We start from the raw sequence: 19,981 nt of genomic DNA, 5'->3' as shown, positions 1-19,981 counted from the left end.
AAAATACTACAGTAATGGGAATCACAAAATAACTTTTAAAAAATAAGAGTTTATATTTTTGTTTTCATTGTTAAGCATAAGCAGTCTACAGTAATATTGTTTGTTAATGTATATTATAGAAAATTTGCAAATGTCTAAAGTAACGTTAAGTAGCAACGTTAACTTTCGGGTTTTCCAGATTTTTCGGTGCTTGACTTTTCAACTTTAATGTTAGCTTGTGGTAATATATCTGCTATCAATCAGTAGATAGAAATATGGACACTCATGAGACACTCATGATTGCAATATTCCAGTGTGAGATCAGCTGGAATGTAGCAGGGTATTTTTTTATGTGTAGATATTAGTGTAGGCGTTTCCTACTGTACCTTCTCTGATAGCAAATATTTGCACAGAATAAAGGATTAGCACAGTGTTGTAACTCTTAATGAATTTTTGTTAAAAGCATGTTTAACATCACTGCTGGCTGTGAAACAGACAAATCCGAGGACAATAATCATGGCTGTTTATAAACTGCCAAATATCCCAAGGTCACTGTGTTCTAATGGAGGACATGCTGAGAACATAGAGCTGTGCTTTACTGTATTTACAAAATAGTAGTGAAAATTCTTAAATGTAATACAGAATATGGGGTAAGAGGAATTGGAAAATTAATTAACCTCTTGAAATCAAGTGTTGGCATTTCTCCTTGTTCAGATACAAATGCAGAAAACTGAATGTCAGACACACGACTGCTGCTGAGAGTCCAGTTAAAATAATACTTGGAGAAGAGGAGGGCAGACTTGTTCATTAATATGTCTACCTGATCTTTTCCAGACATTGATGAATGTTCAGTGAACAGACTGCTGTGTGACAATGGCCTGTGTCGAAACACACCTGGAAGCTACAGCTGTACATGTCCAAAGGGTTATGTATTCAGCAGTGAGACTGACACATGTGAAGGTAAAAATGCTGCAGTGTGAGCCATCTGGATAGTGTTGATCTAATCTGTGATATTATAGTACTGGAGTTTATGAGATGACCAGAGAAGACTCAGGATGATACAAAACAATGAAGGGAAGGAAAGGCCTATATTAAATCAAAAGATGCATCTTGTAATTGCTCTCAGTGGAATTCTCTGAGAATGATGGGGCATGACTGAATTTCCTCCAATATAGCCAGTTCATTTTCTACATGACAGTTTGTTTTGTTAGACAGAGTACTTTGAAGAGAAAATTAAAGAAAATGCACATTTATCTCGGGCATTCTGTGAGTGCAGATCTCTGGTGGTGGTGGTTGGGCTGATAAATGAAGTTGGAGCAGAGGTGTTAATTTCTGTTTTATTTTGAACAGAAATGCATAATGCTACCAGGAATAGTGGAATTTTGATAACTTTCAGTGTTATTTTTGGGTTGGCCACTTGAATTATATAATTCAGTATTATAACTGTCCAGTGGGAATGGTTTGCAAGTTGAAGGCTTCAGTTCCGGAATATTTAGAATCTCATGAACCAGTGGTTCAGTTCCTGGCAGGGTCAAATCAGTCCTTTTCCATTCAAAGGGAATTGTGTTCCATGCTGCCATTAAAAACTGGAGGGTTTGTCTGCTCTCATTGTGTGTTAAAGATCCAACTGCATTCTTTTCAGAGTAGTCTTTTCCTATCAGTCATTTCCAGGGATTTGTACTGTACTCATCACTATGCTGTCTTAGAATACTAAACACAGTATTTAGCTAAAATTTATTCTTGAGAGTTTAAGCTTTCATATATTTTTTAAAAATAGTTTTAGCAGTGAAAGTGGTTTTCTCTCTATGCTCAATATGCTAGTGTCTTGAGTCTGCTGCAGACAGACATTATATTACCAAGAGAGATGTTGTTTGCCTGTTCATCTTGATATTTAACTTTGAAGCTTAACTCTCACTTTAAACTGGAACAAGATACCAGAACACAAACAACTGATCTGAAATCATTGAAATGGAATTATAAAGGACATCTCCATCCAGTTTTGGTTTTCAGTCTGAGATCATAACCAGACAAATTAAAATATTAATTCAAAACTAAACTAGGCCTATGGTCTAGGTGTCACTGTATAAAATTGTGATAGGGTTGGATTTTCAGGGGAGCATGCAAGGATATGTCTTTAGAAGCCTGAAAGTCATTCCACTCGTCAAGAAAATTCAATGCATAATTTGAAAGAATGGCCACTTTTAACTTTTATCCAAATTTAAAAGGTGCATTAACTAAATTAATGATCAGTTTAACGAGCCTGCATCAAATATAAAAATACAAATAGTGAGCAAGTCTGATTTATTTAAACTTATGCAGCACAGTGCTTCTGACTATAATTCCTGGTATAACATTTCAGTATAATAGGTACGTGGGTATACAGAGGTATTTCATAACTACAGCAAGCAATGACTGATGGGTAAGGGTGGGGAAGTGTGCAGACAAAATGTTATAGCCCAATTAGTGGATTGTTATGTAAATTAAAATGTACCTGTACTCTGCCACTGAAAGAAAAAATATTTGAATGATCATTCATGATTCTTCAAAGTGATAACAGGTCATAGGTAATTTTTTGCTCTGGGTATTCTAATGAATAAATAAAACCCCTGTTTGTTGTTTACCTACAGCAACTTCAAATTTTCATAAGAAAACTTCTGCATATTCATAAGTAAGCAATATATCACGATAGGGGCTGGCTGTGGTTACAGTATTAGTGCTCCCCTTAGTACCAAGACTACATGGGGCTAGCATTGTATGTTACGCCAAAAAGAGCTAGGAGAAGCTAGGATTGTGGCCCATTCACCCCTTTCAGATCAGTCACCAGAACTGGTTGGCTACTTGAGGGAAGCACACCCTGTTACAGAGAGCAATTGTGATTGAGTGGCTGTGCTGCCCATGTGCAGTGAAGTTTTGTGTCTCAGTGAGACGTATTGACACCCATTACTACTTCTGCACTGCCCTCCACAGTAAGCAATCCTTGTTTGGTAAGGCACATTTGACGCTGTATCTATGGAGATATACCTATCTCATAGAACTGGAAGGGACCCTGAAAGGTCATCGAGTCCAGCCCCCAGCCTTCACTAGCAGGACCAAGTACTGATTTTGCCCAGGATCCCTAAGTGGCCCCCCCTCAAGGATTGAACTTACCAACCCTGGGTTTAGCAAGCCAATGCTCAAACCACTGAGTGATCCCTGCCTCTAGTATTGACTACTGGTGTTACATATGTACTATTTTTAAATTAATATGGTAATTTTGTGTTGATCAGTAATGCTATTTATTTGGAATCTAATAAACCAAGAATATTAAAGATATTTCTATCTACTTCTCCACTTGTTGAAACTGATTTGGTATCTCATTCCCCAAAACTTCAGGTTTAATATAAACCTGAACTTTTGGGAAAGTTTTCCTTCTGAACATAATTATTTTAATCCAGACACCCTAAAATATATTTTGTCTACAGCAGGAGCTGAAGTGTCTTGTCAGTTATTGTTAATATGCTTGTGTTCATATTAAATTATACACACATGCTTTATGAATGATCTGTTGTATCCATCTAAAAATCCCATAGTTAGGCGGAAGTTTAGATTTAGCTGATCAGGCAGAAATGATCCAGTAATGGTTTGGCATAAAGCTGTCTATGAAACTATAAAATCTATTACACTTTTTCTAACATTGAGTAGCTTGGCAGTTTGAGGAATAAATTCATCTCATTCTTTTTTTTCCTCCTTCCAAATTCTGTTTTCAGAGGAATGGTAAGCAGTTCAGTTTACTAGCTATAAAGTTTTGTTCTCAATAGTAACTTTTTGTGTCATGCTTTCACATTACTCAGATGCATGCTGTTCAACAATATAGTTTTAATTAATATAACTTTCAGCAATAACCATAATGAAACATTAATGCCTGTGTTGTTTTCTATTCATAACCAAGTTATGAAAACTTTGCAAATTGTTGTTGCATTTGTTTGTTTGTTTGTTTGTTTGTGTCTTGAGAGTCTGTGAAAGTAGAAATTTTTACAAGCCCTGTGGTTTAGATTGTGTTTCCACAAATGTAAACCAGACGTGCTTTGAAGTTTATTTCAAGGAATGTACAGTGGATTGTTTCAATTTTGGTTCAGTCACATTATACACACACACACACCTACCACACTTAAAGAAAAATATTTGTTTAAAAATTAGAAATATTTTCACACATGCTTGCTTTGCATTTTAAAAATTAAAGGAATATTATCAACTTAGACACATTTGACTGAAAATTTCTTACTTCTTAGCTGTTAATTGTAACAATAGTATTATTACAACAAAGAGGGGAAAACATTATTTCCTGTTTGTTTACTCTGTGCATATGACACTCAGCCTCAGTTCAGCAAAGCACTGAAGATGGCGTTCTGCACATTTGAGTGCCTTGTTGAAAGGGGGCCTTTGTAATTTTACCGCTGTATGATCATTTAGGCTTTCAGTCAGTTTGTTATGCAAACAATTCTATATGTGATTAACTTTCAAAATGAGTGGTCCTGTTGACTTCAGTGGAAGTTAAGCATGTGCTTAAGTGCTTTGCTGAATTAGAGCCAAACCGTGTCAAATGCACAAAGTAAACAAACTGGAAAAATTAGAGATGGGATGGGTGGGTTTGTGTTTCTGTGGGTCTTCACAGAGAAAATTGGGAGAGAAAAAATATTTTTAATGGAAAATGTAATTGAATCACAGAAAGCATCATAGAGATTTAGAGAGAGGTGTAGTATTTTTATTTCATTTTGTGATAAAGTTCCTCCTCTACCTTGGTGGGTCCTGCGCTTATTGGTAGATTTTGCTAGCCTCAGAGATCTTCCTGTGTTGGATCAGGAGTTGGAAGGTTTTGTGGGGAACCCGGGCCCGCCCTCTACCCCGGGTTCCAGCCCAGGGCCCTATGGACTGCAGCTGTGTAGAGTGTCTTCTGGAACAGGTACACGACAGCTATAATTCAGTACAATGGGGCTACTTCCCCATGGCCTCCTCCCAACACCTTCTTTGTCCTTACCACAGGGCCTTCTTCCTGAAGTCTGTTAACACTTGTGCTCCTCAGTCTTCCAGCAGCACATCCTCTCACACCCAGCTCCTTACACACACACCCCTCACTAATTGGAGTGAGAGCCTTTTTATACCAGGTGTCCTGATTAGCCTTAATTAATTCTAGTAACTTCCCAGTTGGCTACAGGTGTCCTAATCAGCCTGCTTACCTTAATTAGTTCTTGAAAGTTCCTGAGTTTTCTGGAATAGTCCCTGTTATCTTACCCAGGGAAAAGGGACCTGCTTAACCTGGAGCTAATGTATCTACCTTCGACCACTCTCTTGAAGCCATCTGGCCTGACCCTGTCACAATTTGTCAATGATTACATTGCAAGTTGATGGTATCTCTTTAAACAAAAATTTTTTCAACTTTTTATGTTTTTAACACTAGATATTTTAAGTGTGTTTGGACTGATGATGATCTATTTTAGGGGTCGGCAATCTTTCAAAAGTGGTGTGCTGAGTCTTCATTTATTCACTCTAATTAAAGGTTTCGCATGCCGGTAATACATTTTAATGTTTTTAGAAGGTGTCTTTCTATAAGTCTATAATATATAACTAAACTTTTGTTGTATGTAAAGTAAATAAGTTTTTTAAAATGTTTAAGAAGCTTCATTTAAAATTAAATTAAAATGCAGAGCCCTCCGGACCTTTGGCCAGGACCCGGGCAGTGTGAGTACCACTGAAAATCTTCTCGCGTGCTGCCTTCGGCACACGTGCCATAGGTTGTCTACCCTTGATCTATTTGGTTAGCAGAATGTGTCTATTTTTTAAAATTCAGGCACTTAGAGAGTGTGTGTGTGTGCGCGCAGGCATGCATGTGTTATATATGCGGCTGTTTTCAAACATTTAGGCTGAAATGTTCCATGCTGGGTGTCTGCCTCAGGCCGAATCTTTTTGCAGAATTTCAGACAAAACAGTGTAGCTGTTTCTGAGAATGAAGCTAAAGGAAAATTTTGTTTTGCTCATGTTAAAAAATCCTAGCAATCATTTTTGAAAAGCTCTAGCACTCAGGTGGTTTAAAACAGGGACTCAAAATTTGGCAAACAGGTGTCCTTTATGCCAGTATTGTGCCTTTAGCTATGCCTGTGAAAATCTGGACAAATTATAAATGTGAGAAAAATCTCAGTTCACACATGCTCAGCAGATTTTTAGCTCGTAAATTCCTGGGATTCTGATAGTACTGAACATTCCCCAGTCCTAGGTTGAGAGAAGGACTTTCCTTGAAGTGTAGCTCAGGGCTCCTGTGGGCAGGCTAGGTCTTCATATCTGGACTGACAGCAGAGATCCTATTTCTTTTGTGCTCTCAGTGACATCCTTGCAGTGCCCAGGAAGCATGAAGGAGGAAGATGCCCACTTCTAACACAGAAGGGACAAGAACCAAACCCGAGGGAGGTGGGGAAGGGTAGCAGAAGCAGGGGAGTTAGATTAGGACAAGAAACCTAGGTGTGGGGATTATAAACTGGGACTAGAGGCTGGCAGAGAGGAGAGGGAACTGGACAGGGACCTGAAGTAAAGGGTGGAGACTGGGACTGGGTGGGAAAGGAGACTGAGAACCAGTGGGTAGGGAGGAGGAGAGGTAGATCTCATGAAGAAATGAGATGCCATTGTGGCAGCACTGTGACTGGCTTGGCAAAGAGATGGGTACAGGGAGCCTGATGCTGTGGGAACAGGTTGAGAAGGTACAGGAAGGAGATTGGGACTTGGAACCAGTGAGGATGGGGAATGTGGGTGGTAGTAGTATGTGTGTGCAAGTGGAGGAAAGTGTGGGGAGAGAGAGTTTGGTGTAGGATCCAGGAGGGGTAGAATTGGGACTAGCTGTGCAAGGAAACTGGGGACAAGGTGCTGGGATGGATTGGGAATGACTAGGCAAGGAGACTGGGATGAGAGAAGTGCAGAGGGGTGAAACTGGACTTGGTGGGCAAAGAAACTGGGATTGAGATGAGAAACCTGAGGAGTGGAGGCTCTGTGAGGAGCATGGGATAAGACTAGGAGCTGGCGGGAGGAAGATACAGGTCTGGGACAGAAGCAGCTCGTCAGGGACAAGTAGAAAATGTCACACTCGTGGGGAATGATCAGAAGAGTCTGCCTGCTAGAACACACTACTCTCCAGAGCCTGGAATGGAACCGAAGATTCCTGAATCTCACTATTGCTTTGCTGTCAGCAAATATCTGTGTTACCCTCTTGAAGCTTGTGTGTATCATTCCTCACTAGTGCTAGTCCATTTAGAGGATGGCAACCTACTACTGCCATCAGTTACTTCTCTAGTTCAAGTGGCAGAGGTTTGTGTGCTGGATCTAAAGCAGGGGAGGGCAAACAGGGCTTTCAATCCAGCTTGCGGGATTGCCAGCCCTGTGGCTCAGTGGGGCTAAGACAGGCTATCTGGCTGCCCTGGCCCCGCGCCACTCCCAGAAGCAGCCGGTACCACGTCCCTACGGCCCCTGGGGGTGGGGTGGGAGGCGAGAGGGCTCCGTGCACTGCCCTCGCCTACAGGCACTGCCCCCGTAGCACCTGATGTTTGGGAACAGGGAACTGCAGCCAATGGGAGTTTTGGGGGAGGTACCCACAGGCAAGGGCAGCACGTGGCAGAGCCATCTGCTGTGCACCTATCTCCCCCCCATGCCCGCCTCCCAGGAGCCACTGCCAGATATGCTGGCCACTTCTGGCAACAGGGCAGGGCCAGGACAGGCAGGGAGCTTGCCTTAGCCCTGGTGTGCACCACTGCCACCCCGGTGCCGCTTGAGGTAAGCAGCACCATGCCGGAGCCTGCATCCCAACCCTCTGTCTTGAGCCCCCTGCCACACCACTCCTGCACCCCAACTCCCTGCCCTAAGCCCCCTCCTGCACTCCAACCCCCTGCTCTGAGCCCCCTGCCACACCCTGCAGTCCGTCCTGCACCCAAAACCCCTTCCCCAGCTCTACATTCATAGCTCTGCATACAATTTCCCCACCCAGATGTGGCCGTCAGGCCAAAAAGTTTGCCCACCCCTGATCTAAAGGTTCCAGTTTTGCTGATGATCTGTGTGGGTTTCAATATTATTACGGATGAAGGAATTTGTTTTTTCAAGTTACTTTTTTAAAAACCTAGGAAGTTGCACACACAAAATATGTTAAAAGAACATTATTAAGGTTGCAAAGTCAGCCACTCAGAGGCTAGGAAATACTAGAATTAAGGTTCCTGTGCAACCTTAATTCATCCCGGTGAATATGCCTTATGATACAGTTGCATACTTTTTTTTCAACAAGATCTCTGCCTCTTTCAGTGCACATTATGGACCTAGTCTAGGGATGAATCAGGTTGTATAGAGAATGAGACTGTTGTCTATAGGAGCCCTGCCTCATTTGTTGCAGAAGTTGGAAAGTGTGTAGTGAATGTGAAAGGAAGAGGAAGGAGGGCATCTCATTGTTAAGGAAGCTGAATGTTTCCCTGAAGAATTGGATTCTATCCCTGCCTCTGACACAGAGTTCTTGTGTGATGCTAAACAAGTCACTTAAACCAAACTTCATGGATGGCCACTAATTGCGTGTTCCTTGGGTGCCTGTCTTCGGACCATTAGTCTGGTTTGCAGAAGTTCTGAACACTTGCTGCTGACATCAGTGGGAGATGTGCTGTGAACATATACAGTGCTCTATAATGCTAACTACTCAGAAAAATCAGGCAGTAGGCATCTCAAATTGAGCACCTACAATAATTAGAAATTTTAGCTTTATATGCCTGAGCACGTCTACACTTCATTGTAAACCCGAGTCCGTGGGACCTGGGCTTGTGGACTCAGAGTTTCCAAGCCCATGCTTGAACATCCACACTGCATTGTAAACCTGAGTTTATAGTTGCTGGACCCTCAGTCTCACAGTCATGCTAACATGTCCGTACTGCACTATGCAGACTTAACTTGGGGCTGTGGCTTGACCTCTGTGCATACTGCAAAATGACAGGACTTGGACCCAAGTCTCAGTAGGACTCTGGATCTGAACCCACCCCCTAGCAGGGTCCTAGTGTCCTGAGTGCTTGCACTGATTTGTCACACTGATTTGTGAGTGGACAAAAAAAGGACTTGGGTTCAGACCTGAGTCAGAGTCTAGGTTTAATGTGCAATGTAGACATGCCCTCTGTGCCTCAGTTTTCCAGCTATAAAAGGAAGGTAATAACACCATTCTTTGTCATGAGGGTGTTGTGAAAGTAAATTCTTTAATATTTGTTGAAGCATTAATGTTACCGAAACATTAATGCTTCAACAAATATTAAAGAATGGCTGGTTATGATGGCTTCTGCTGTATTTGTGTGTGTAATATACATATATGCATATATAATATACTATATTAATAGTGAAAAAGAAGACTGCTCTGTTTCTCTTGGTAGTCCTTGGAAAGGGAGAAGCTACATGTGCTACCATAGTTCAGATACCCTCATCTCCCTGTTTGTTTTCTCAGTTTTAAAGAATGTATAGCCATTGAAAACAAGGTTTACAGAAATACATTACATGTAGGTTCTCCAAAGTTAGTTCTATCTTGAGAATCATTTAGCAGGTGGTGAATATTTAAGATATCTCCAGCATCGCTCTGTGATCTGCCTCCACCAAATTCCTTGTTCTTGCTAGTCATAAGGGAACAAGAATATTGAATGTATTATCAAAAGCAGCTGCTCTGTATACTAGCATAAAACATTGTCACTATTCAAAATCAATTCATATCAAGAGCCAAGTCCTGATCACTTTATTTAGTTGAACTGTCCTATTAATTAAAGAGAGTGGGTTTTGTCCCTCAGTATAGTATGTTTTGGGGGGATGGAGAGAGAAATCAGTTTCCTAAAGGTTTCAGATTTGTAGATGTGCTCCATCATTTTAATAACACAGTTGATTCAGTGAATAGTTTGAGTTCATTGTTGTTCTTATGACCTCAAAAGCTCATAAAGAGAGAAACGTGTAGAGAAATGAAGACAATATGGCATACTACACCAAATAGAAAATGGAACCTTTTGTACTACTTCTATAAAATAAGTGGAATAGTTTGTTTTCCTTTGATGTGTTTCCAATATTTATCTAGGTCCTTTATTTAATTTTAATTAATTTGTTTCAGGCTGTTTTAGGTTCATGGGCTTGGCATTATTTGTATGGCACTATCTGAGAACATAGGCTTGCACCCAAACTTTTCATTCCTTACCCGGGACAGGAACTATCTGTTAGGATTAGGATGTCTGATTTGATTTGGGAACCAAATCTAAAACAAAATTGGTGAACTGCAAAAAGACATAATTGGTGGTTATTAGGAAGAATTTGCTGATTTTTTTTTTAATTTAAAAATTAATTTCATTTTTTAAAAAAAGGTTAATGCTGACAGCAGGAGTCTTCTTCTTACATGTGCATGGGCTTAAAAAAAAACCCATGTGGGTGAAAATGAGGAGAGTAGCTGGAGTGGAATACTATTTAGAGCATTACAGTTTTAGTCTTCTTTCTTGAGCACTTTTTAGGACTATCGAATTGCAGCCAGCATTGTAATACTTTGTTTCTGACAAGGTTTTCTTAATTCTTCCAAAGCCTCATGGAGCCTAGATGACAGAAACAATAAGGCCTTTGTTTGTGCACAGCATATTGTGGCTGGGAATGCATTGCTTTCCATGGAAAAAGGATTTTTATTTCTCACAGGACAATTATAAATTATTCTGGAAAATGATTTAGTCCAAGTTCTTGGGAGATTCTGGCCTTTCTAAGAAAGCGGCATTTAATTAACACTTACAAAATATGCAAATACGCCTTTACACATGCACATACATACACAGTGCTTGCCTCGGCATACTCTGTACCTCATCTAAAAAAAATAAAAAAGCCAAATTTACCAGACAGTCTGGCATAGTGTGGTTCATGGCTTCATTTATACAGCATAATATTTTCCAGAAATGCCTGGCTGTCCTAACGGTACCTTTCTCTTCTGGATTATAGATATAAATGAATGTGAAATCAACCCATGTGTCAATGGCGCCTGCAGGAACAATCTTGGTTCTTTCAATTGTGAGTGTTCACCTGGCAGTAAATTGGATTCTACTGGATTGATTTGCATTGGTGAGTGTATCGATGTGGTGTTTGTTTGGTTTGGGTTTTTTTTAATTGTTATTAACACAAAGGGAATTGATCACATTGATTAAAGAAACTGAGAAATAAACAAGAGAGTCGTGATGATTTGTACTTGGTAGTAGACTAGCATATCTGACTGTGAGGCATTTTGGACTTGCTTTCTGAATAACATTGATCAAATCCAGACCAGTTTGCCTATGTCCATTGGAGCAGAGGTTACAAACATAACAATTTCATTGATACTATTTCACCTACACAGGTACAGGCTGCTATGGGTCCCTGCATGTTATGATTAGTGAGAACCAATGGGGAGGTTTATTGACAGATACTGTTATTGCTTCTCTCCAAGTGGGCTAGATGTCAGTTTAACCAAAGGATGGTTAGTCTGTTGCTTATACAGCCATAATTAAATGTTGTTGGCCTCCCCAAGTACTGCACTGCCTCACACCTTCCTTTTTTGAGGAAGGATGTTAAGTAGGACATGTCAAGACAGTTCTGGATTCATCTGGAACACTCTTCCTGGATCATTGTCTATCTGGTAACAGGTATTGCTGTGGTTTGGGGATAAAATATGTATCATATTAATATCCTTGATTGATGAGGCAATGGAAAAAAAGTCAAGTTTCACTGATTTTGTTAGATCTAGCAGCACCCTTTGAGATGGTTGACCACAAGGTGTCATACGCACAGCTGTAGAATCTGGCTTTGGGGACATTCACCAATGGTTATATTCCTACCTTTCTGAAAAGTCTGAAAGCACGGTGTTTGGCCAACCCTCATCCACCTTATGTGCCCACAAGCTTCCATTTTGTCACCTCACTTGTGCAATATTTATTTAAGGCCAGTAGGGGATCTTGTGAGAGGAATTGGGCTGGAGTCCCAGTGTTGTTAGAATGACACAAAGCTCTAAGTCTCCGATTTGTTTGATCCTGATATTGCAGTTTCCTTGCCTTTCCAGTGCCTAGCTGAGATAGGAATTTGGATGAGAAGGATTTGTCAGATACTCAGTCCAGAAAAGACAGAGATGATACTGGTTAGCAGGGAGAAGGAACTTAAGGACTTGAGAAGGGTTTGATTGTTCATATGATGGGTTGGTGTGTCTATCTTTTACCAAAAAGGTTTGCAATCTAAGGTTCTTTTTCGACCCTGGACTACTTAGATTCCCAGGTAGCAGAAGCAGCTTATGCATTTTTATTTTTATTTTGCGGGGGGGGGGGGGGGGGGCTGCATCTGTGGTTAGCTAAGAGGTTGTGTTCTTTCCTTCATGAGAACCTCACCACACTCATCCATGTGTTTTGTCTCTGATTATTTTTTAAGCTTTTTCATGTTTCCAGATGCAACACTGATGTGAAGTAATTAAGGACCAATACTTATATTGATTTGGACCTTACTACATAAGTAGTCCTATTTGATTCGTCTAGTATTATTTGGATAGTGAAGTCTACTTAGCTTCAGTAATTGGGGCAGAAACTGGCCCTAAAGTGAACGAAAGACATTAATGTTTGGAAAATGAAAACAGACAAACATTGGAAGGAGTAGCCAGATATGGTTTAAACAATATATACATACATTCAATACATTAATAATTTAACTTGAAAGTGAGCATAATGGACCCAGTTATGAAGTCCTCAAACAGGTAAAACTTCCACTGACTTTGATCTGGGTTCTGTCTGTATCAGGATTTAGAGCACTTATGTAATGATCAGAGTATTTATGTAGGAGCAAAAGTGGTTTGGAGGCAAAGCAATATTGACAAATACGGATTTACAAAATTAGGGCTAATCTTATAACTTTTAGCCAGGCAAAATTGCCATTGACTTCAGTGGTGTTGCAGGAAAGGCAATTTGACCTTGGTTATTCCTATGTAAGGATTAACGGACATAACTCTTTTATTCTGAAAACAACAACAACCACAACTTGATAAACGCTCTTGTCAAATATAAATAGGCTTGAAAGGATTGGCTTTTTGTCAGTAAATGTCTGTAAACATCGATTTCACTGTACACACTCAAACCACTGAAAAAATATTTCCATTGATGATAATTGAAATTTACAGACAGGCAAAATAAAAAAACTGCTGTCTGAGAATTTATTGGAGTTTGATTTTAATATACTTTGTATATTTTTGACATCTGCTGTTGACAATTTGTGTATTAATAATTGTAACACTTTAAATTTTTGAATCTTGGCATCCATCATTAAATAATTGTCTGACCTGCACACGTGAAATTTCCTGCAAATATGGAAATTGACAAAAACTGAAAAAATGCTTAAAAATCAATATTATCTGTCAAAAAATTTTAAAAAGGAATACAAATCAAATTCTGCCAAACCTAAATATTTGCCGTTTGAAAAACTAATAGGCCAATGAAGCAACTTTTTTCCCTGACCTCATCCCTGCAATGAAAGACCTGGGTCCTGAATGTACCAATACTCTCTTGCCCCACTGTTCTTTGCTGTGTGCCTCTGTCAGCTTTGACACTATAATGCTACAAATGGAGAGGAATGTGTGCTGATAAGTTCATGTATAGCAGAAATGCTCCTCTGATATGACAGTAATGTGAAAGTGTATTATATAGTGAAAAAGAGGATCTAATGAGACTAAGATATGTAGACAAATACAGATATGTCAGCATGATACTGATCTCAAAGCAATTTTACTCCGGTGCTACCCCTGATTTATGCTGATAGCAGAGATCAGAATCAGTCCTTATATTACATGAGTGATCTGAGGGTTTTTTTTTCTTTTTTTCTTTCCCAAATGGTTAAGGATAAGATGATGTCACAGAAGTCATGGATTCTGTGACTTTCAGAGCCCTCTGTGATATTTCCTCCCAGGGTGACGGGGCTGGAGCTGTCAGCCCAGGGGCCAGAGCTCCCAGCCACTACAGGTGTCAGAGGCACCCAGAGTCATCAGCTGCCACAGGCAGTGGGGGTCCCAGAGCTCTGAGCCCTAGGGCTGTAGCAGAGACCCTGGGGCTGTCAATTGCCACGGCGGCAGGTGCTGGACCCACCTGCCTCCTGCACCAGGGCTTGAGCTCTCATGCCCCCACTCAGGGCTCAGGCTTCAGTTGTCCCACCTGTCAGGACCCCGGCCTCCTGATTATATTTAGTAAAAGTCAGACAGGTCACGAGCTTCTGTGAATTTTTGTTGATTGCCCGCAACCTATCCATGACTTTTGCTAAAAATAACCATTTTTATGGATGAGAAAATTTTAACCTTACTAATGATGATAGAAGTTACTTAAAATGTAATTGTAACACACCACATGGTATTTAAGTGAAAGTGTACAACAGTTGTGTTGGAGTAATGCTAACAATATTGTTCTAAAGCAAATTTTACTGTTTTAGTGCACTACTCCCAGTGTAGGCCAGACTGTAGCACTATTGCTGAATTTCACTATCACCCTAGAATGGATGGGTCTGGTTTATCTGTTTTGTGGAGAGAGGACTTTGGTCTCTAAAGGATGGCAGTTCTGCAGCTATCATAAACACTATGTTTTAAAAAGCTGCTTTTAGCTGCTGGTTCATTTTACTTTCACATTAATAGTATTCCCAAATGAATGTATCCGGGGCGGACAATTCTGTTAATGGAGTTATAGTCAATCACCTACTGAGAAAGGAGAGTAGATTTTTTTTAAGATGGTGTACTTGGCTGACGGTATAAATACTACATTGCCATTTTGGGAAATATACACAGAATAGGAATACTGTCATTTGTTCTCTTCGAAGTAACTTCCTATGCGCTTCTGAGTTATGATTTGTGAAATTCTGACCCCATTCAACTGTAGTACACAAAGCAGTAGGCTGCCATCTGCCTGTAGCATCGATACTTTTTTTTATTTCAAGTTAAAATCAAAGAGATGGGAGTGGCAGAAAGAATGCTTTGATGCTGGGTAATAAATAACTTTCTCACCAGAGGAAAAGTCACAGTGACTACCCTTTGTAAATTTTCTCTCTGCAAGAGAGATTGTGTAAAATAAAGGAAATGAACTCATAGGCTGAAATAAGATAAGCCTAGCAGGTTTTGGCTGGAAGATCCAGATGTAGCTGATATGAGGAAAATCACCTGCTAGCTATATAGTTTAAATCATTTTGACTATAGCAGTTTCTCAGATATACCACCAGAACAGTATTTGCTGAAGAAGTTTTTCCTACAGTGGACAAAGGGATGCAGAATGCTTCTGATATTGCTACTAAAACCAAATCTACGCAAAATGACCCTGAGGCAATCTCTTCTACACCTTTTAAAGGGCAAGGCTATTAATAGGCATGTCAGAGTGAAGGACCCTGACTCCATCTTCCCCCTCTAGGGTATCTAGGCATCATTGGCAGCTCTAACAATACTGCACAACTTTGTGTTCTGGGAGCACAACAAACAGTGGGTGAAATCCTGATCCTGTTGAAGTCAATGGCAAAATCCCCACTGACTTCAGTAGGGCAGGATTTACTTTGATTTTACATGGATATAGGAGACATCAGAATCTGGTCTATAACATTTTATTTATGCCTACCCTTTTAAATATTTAAATCATATTTGTGCTAAGAAAAAGAATCTTATGACATAAGTTAACATGCTCTAGCCATAGATATATTAAAAATATATATTGGAGTATATAGCATCCACTGATATTCATAAATATATGTATTTCTGAGGATGAAGAGGTAAATAAAAATACAGCTTAGTTCAAAGAAAAGTAGAAGAAATTGAATAACTTTCCTTTTTGATAAATGTTCTTTACCTTAAACAGATTTGAAAATAAACTCTTTTTTTTGGTTGACAGCTCCCATTCTTTTCTAATCCACTGCAGATAGTCTGAAAGGAACATGCTGGCTGAACATCCAAGACAGTCGCTGTGAAGTAAACATTAATGGTGCTACACTGAAATCAGAATGTTGCGCTACTTTAGGAGCTGCTTGGGGCAGCCCTTGCGAGCGATGTGAATTAGGTATGATTCTAGGCTGTAATATCTTCCAGCTTTCAGGGGGAAGGATAGATGTATCACTGGGTAAAATAATTGTGCCTCACTTGAATCATCTTTCTCATCGGAGTATTTTTCAGTAGAAGAATAATAAAATGAGAACAGTTGGTTAGTGTAACTTTTAACCCTCACTGTGTGTACCGTTTGTAAACGATGAAGTCCACCCGTAAATTACATTTGTAATTGATTTCTACAGGGATGAGTTTTCATTCTCCCCATAGCATGTCTGTGTGTGTGGGCAAGGGTAAGGGTAGCAAGGAAGAAAAATATCTAGTGAAAAATCTGTATGCTTTTGGAAAAGTCCAAAAACGCAGGTATTTCAAAACAAGCAACCTTTGTACTGACGCTATTGCTGCTTTATGCAGGGTTGTTTTAGCGATCTTGGTCCCAGGATATTAGAGTGCTGAGATATGTAAGGTAATATCCTTTTTTGGACCAACTTCTGTTGGTCAGAGAGAGACACTTTTGAGCTTACATGGAGCTCTTCAGATCTGGGAAACTAATTCAGAGTTAAATACAAGGTGGAACATATTGTTTTGCATAAATAGTTAACCATTCAAGGTGAAGTGGCCTGCTAATACTCCTCCAGTCATGGGGAGGAGGGAGGCTGCTGCGTGGGAGTGGGTTATAGATTGTAGATTAGTGGGTTATAGATTGTTATAATAAGCCATAAATCAAGTGTGTCTATGCAGTCTCTGATTCACTTTGTGAAGTATTCACCCACAGCTGATATGGTGTTTTTGCCTTTTAGCGTTTTCCTGTGAGAATTCATTTGAGAATGTACTGAGTGGTTTTTGTCTTGGTTCCCTTGTTTGTATATCTTGGGAAACATGTATAAGGTTCTTGGGGTGGATTCTTGGGGGATGAGTTTGTAGAGTTTCTCTTGGAGTTGTTCGGGGAAGGATTTGATGATATCCTTAAATTCCTGGTTAAATTGTGTTGTGGGATCGCCTCTGAATTCTGTATAGTAGGTGGTGTCAGAGAGTAGTCCATTAGCCTTGTTAATGCAGTCATGGTTATTGAGGAACCCTGGGAGACACATTATATCTCGGCACAGCACTCTTATGGAAGGAATATTGGGACTCAGAAACCATCTTAAAACCATTCAACAGACAAAGGGCCAGTTTCCTCCAGGACGCAACTGACATTCTCCACAAACTGCACAACATTAACAACCTCCCTCAGAACACCATCCTTGCCACTATGAATGTCACCTCCCTCCCTGCACCAACATCCCTCACAATGATGGCATCGCTGGCCGCCTCAGATATTTACACGACAATGGACAATTCTCAGACAGCCACTGCACACACAACCCCAAACTCATCCTCACCTAGAAAAATTTTACATTAAAAAAAAAAAAACATTTTTGGCTAAACCATGGGTACTCGGATGGCTCCGCAATATGCCAACCTCTTCATGTGCCACCTTGAGGAAGAATTTTTCAACAAATGCACCATGAAACTACGGATATCCTTGAGATGCACCAATGATATTTTCATCTTCTGGACAGACAACCTAAACTTCCTCAGATTTCCACCAAAATTTAAACAGCCACGACCCGTTCATTGAACTCTCTCTAGAACACTTCCGCAGTAGCATAAACTTCTTGGACACAACAGTCATCTTCAACAATGGAACCCTACAGACGACTACATAGAAGAAACCCACAGATCATCACACCTAACTTCATAGATCCAGTAACCACCCCATACACACCACAATATCTGTTTATCTAAAGTCAGGAACTCAGATACCACAGAATATGCTCCGAGGAGAAAGTCAGGGATATACACCTTCACACACTCCAAACCACCTTCACCAAGGACACTCCACCAGAGAAGTAGATTGCATCATGGAGCAGGCCACCCAAATACCTTGAGGGCATCTGCTTCAATACAGAAATAAAACCCTCCCTGACCACACATCCTAGCTGTCACTCACTACCCCACACTGGAACCCATATGTAATACAAACAGCTACAACCCATACTTAATGGGGACCCCATCCTGAAATAAATCTTTCCTGAACCCCCTCTTTTGGCCTTGAAATAACCCCCCAAATTTTCCAAGCTTATCATCAAAAACAGCCTCCCCACAGACCAGGACACACCAACTCAAAGCAGTACCAGACCCTGACAGAACAACAAATGCAAAACTGGTAGACACATATCCACTGCTACAATGATCAACATCTCCCTTGACACACCTCTCAAGATCGATGGGTACTACACATGCCTATCACAACATTTGTTGTACCTCATTCAGTGCACAAAATGCCCCAATAGCAACTATGTGGGTGAAACCAGACAACCATTGCACTGTTGAATAAAGTCACACAAGAAAATAAGACAAAAACACCATATCAGATGTGGGTGCACACTTTTCACAAAGCGATCACTATATAGCTGACTTCTCAGTCTGTATCCTCAAAGGATACCTGCACAGCACTTTCAAAAAACGAACCTGGAAGCTTCAGCTTTTAACTTTGCTAGACACTAAAAATTATGGATTGACTAGAGAGACTGGATTTATGGTTTATTACAATAATCTGTAACTCATTAACATCCCTCCGCCAGTTGCCTTCCCTGCTCCCCGACCTTTCCCCCTTATGATTGGAAGGGTGTTCATGGGCTACTTCACTCTGAATGGTTCCTTGAAATATGTGATAACGACTTATGCTAAACAATCTGTTCCACCTTGTATTTAGCTGTGAGACTCTGGATATGTCTAGACTGCAGGTAAACACCTGCGACTGGCTCATGCTAGCTGGCTCAGGCTCACAGGGCTCAAGCTAAGGGGCTGCTTCATTGCAGTGTAAATGTTCAAGGTCAGGCTGCAGCCTGAGCTCTCGCACCTTTCCACCTTACAGGGCTCTGCAGCTCACCCACCTTGTTTCTCTACAATTGCTCCTTGCAAGATGGCTTAATTTCTTCATCACAGAGCTTAATATCCTCTGGGACTGGAGATTGAAAGCAGGAATATTCTGGGCTCCCAATGTGTGAGAGAGGAAGGATCACAGCAGTTGCTCTAAGGAATTGAACAAATGGGAAAGAGACAGAATTAATTTATATGCCTTTGCGTCATTGAGCTAGTCATGCCATCCGCTACTGAGACAACATAAGGGCATTTCTGCTCTTGCTTTTTAAATGGGCCCTTAATGCTAAGAATACGTCACTGTTCCGCTTGCTAAGCCATTAGTATAAATTTGAGGGGGGAAAGGTCACAGAATTTCTGATTATGATTAACTATTAAAGTTGTATAATTCTGAAAATAATTGTTCCTTTTTTTATTTCCAGATGCAGCTTGCCCAAGAGGATTTGCCAGAGTTAAGGGAGTTACCTGTGAAGGTGAAGTAATTTTTTCTGACTCAGGAGTAGCACACCTTTTTTTTAAACTGGATAAAGAGGATTCATTACATTATATCCTTGTTGTTGGAGAAGTTAATCAAATTGACATTTGGTGGTTGTCATCACAGGCAATGGTGACTGTTGGAAAATGTTGCCCTACCCTAAGGTATTTGAGGAGCTAAAGGAAATCAAGGAAATCTTTTGTTCTTCTTCGAGTGCTTGCTCATATCGAGTCCAGTTAGGTGCGCGCGCACACTCGTCGGAAGATTTTTACCCTAGCAACACTCGGTGGGTAGCGCCGGATATATACCCCTGACGACCCAACGGCCCTTCAGTTCCTTCTTACCGCCCATGACGGTCGTTGGAACTGTGGAGCACGGCTTTGCTGATCTCCGCATTCTAGCTTCTCGTAGTTCTTTGCTCTTTACTGTGTTTATAGTTCGAGTTCTTCTAGTTATATTTAGTGTTAGTACTTCTATTCATAGTTAGTGTATATAGTTGAATGGGGGGATCGGGGATTAGCCACTTTCCTCCCATGCGGGTCCATGCCCAAGGCACC

The 19,981-nt window shown here is 40.5% G+C and overlaps 1 protein-coding gene across 4 annotated transcripts in view; it reads left to right on the top strand.

The window, feature by feature from the left end:
• The window catches only part of FBN2 (fibrillin 2), a 265,113-nt gene that overhangs the window by 128,783 nt on the left and 116,349 nt on the right, over positions 1 to 19,981 (top strand). For all 4 annotated transcript variants that reach the window (XM_050945536.1, XM_050945537.1, XM_050945535.1 and 1 more), the window contains 4 exons: positions 814 to 939; positions 10,960 to 11,079; positions 15,903 to 16,040; positions 19,372 to 19,422. In XM_050945536.1, the coding sequence (XP_050801493.1) occupies positions 814 to 939; positions 10,960 to 11,079; positions 15,903 to 16,040; positions 19,372 to 19,422 (435 nt within the window). The remainder of the gene's footprint in view (positions 1 to 813; positions 940 to 10,959; positions 11,080 to 15,902; positions 16,041 to 19,371; positions 19,423 to 19,981) is intronic.

The sequence above is a fragment of the Gopherus flavomarginatus genome, chromosome 3, assembly GCF_025201925.1.
Source record: "Gopherus flavomarginatus isolate rGopFla2 chromosome 3, rGopFla2.mat.asm, whole genome shotgun sequence".
NCBI classification, from domain to species: domain Eukaryota; kingdom Metazoa; phylum Chordata; order Testudines; family Testudinidae; genus Gopherus; species Gopherus flavomarginatus.
Note: the sequence above shows the minus strand (reverse complement) of the source record. Positions and strands in the feature narration are given on the sequence as shown.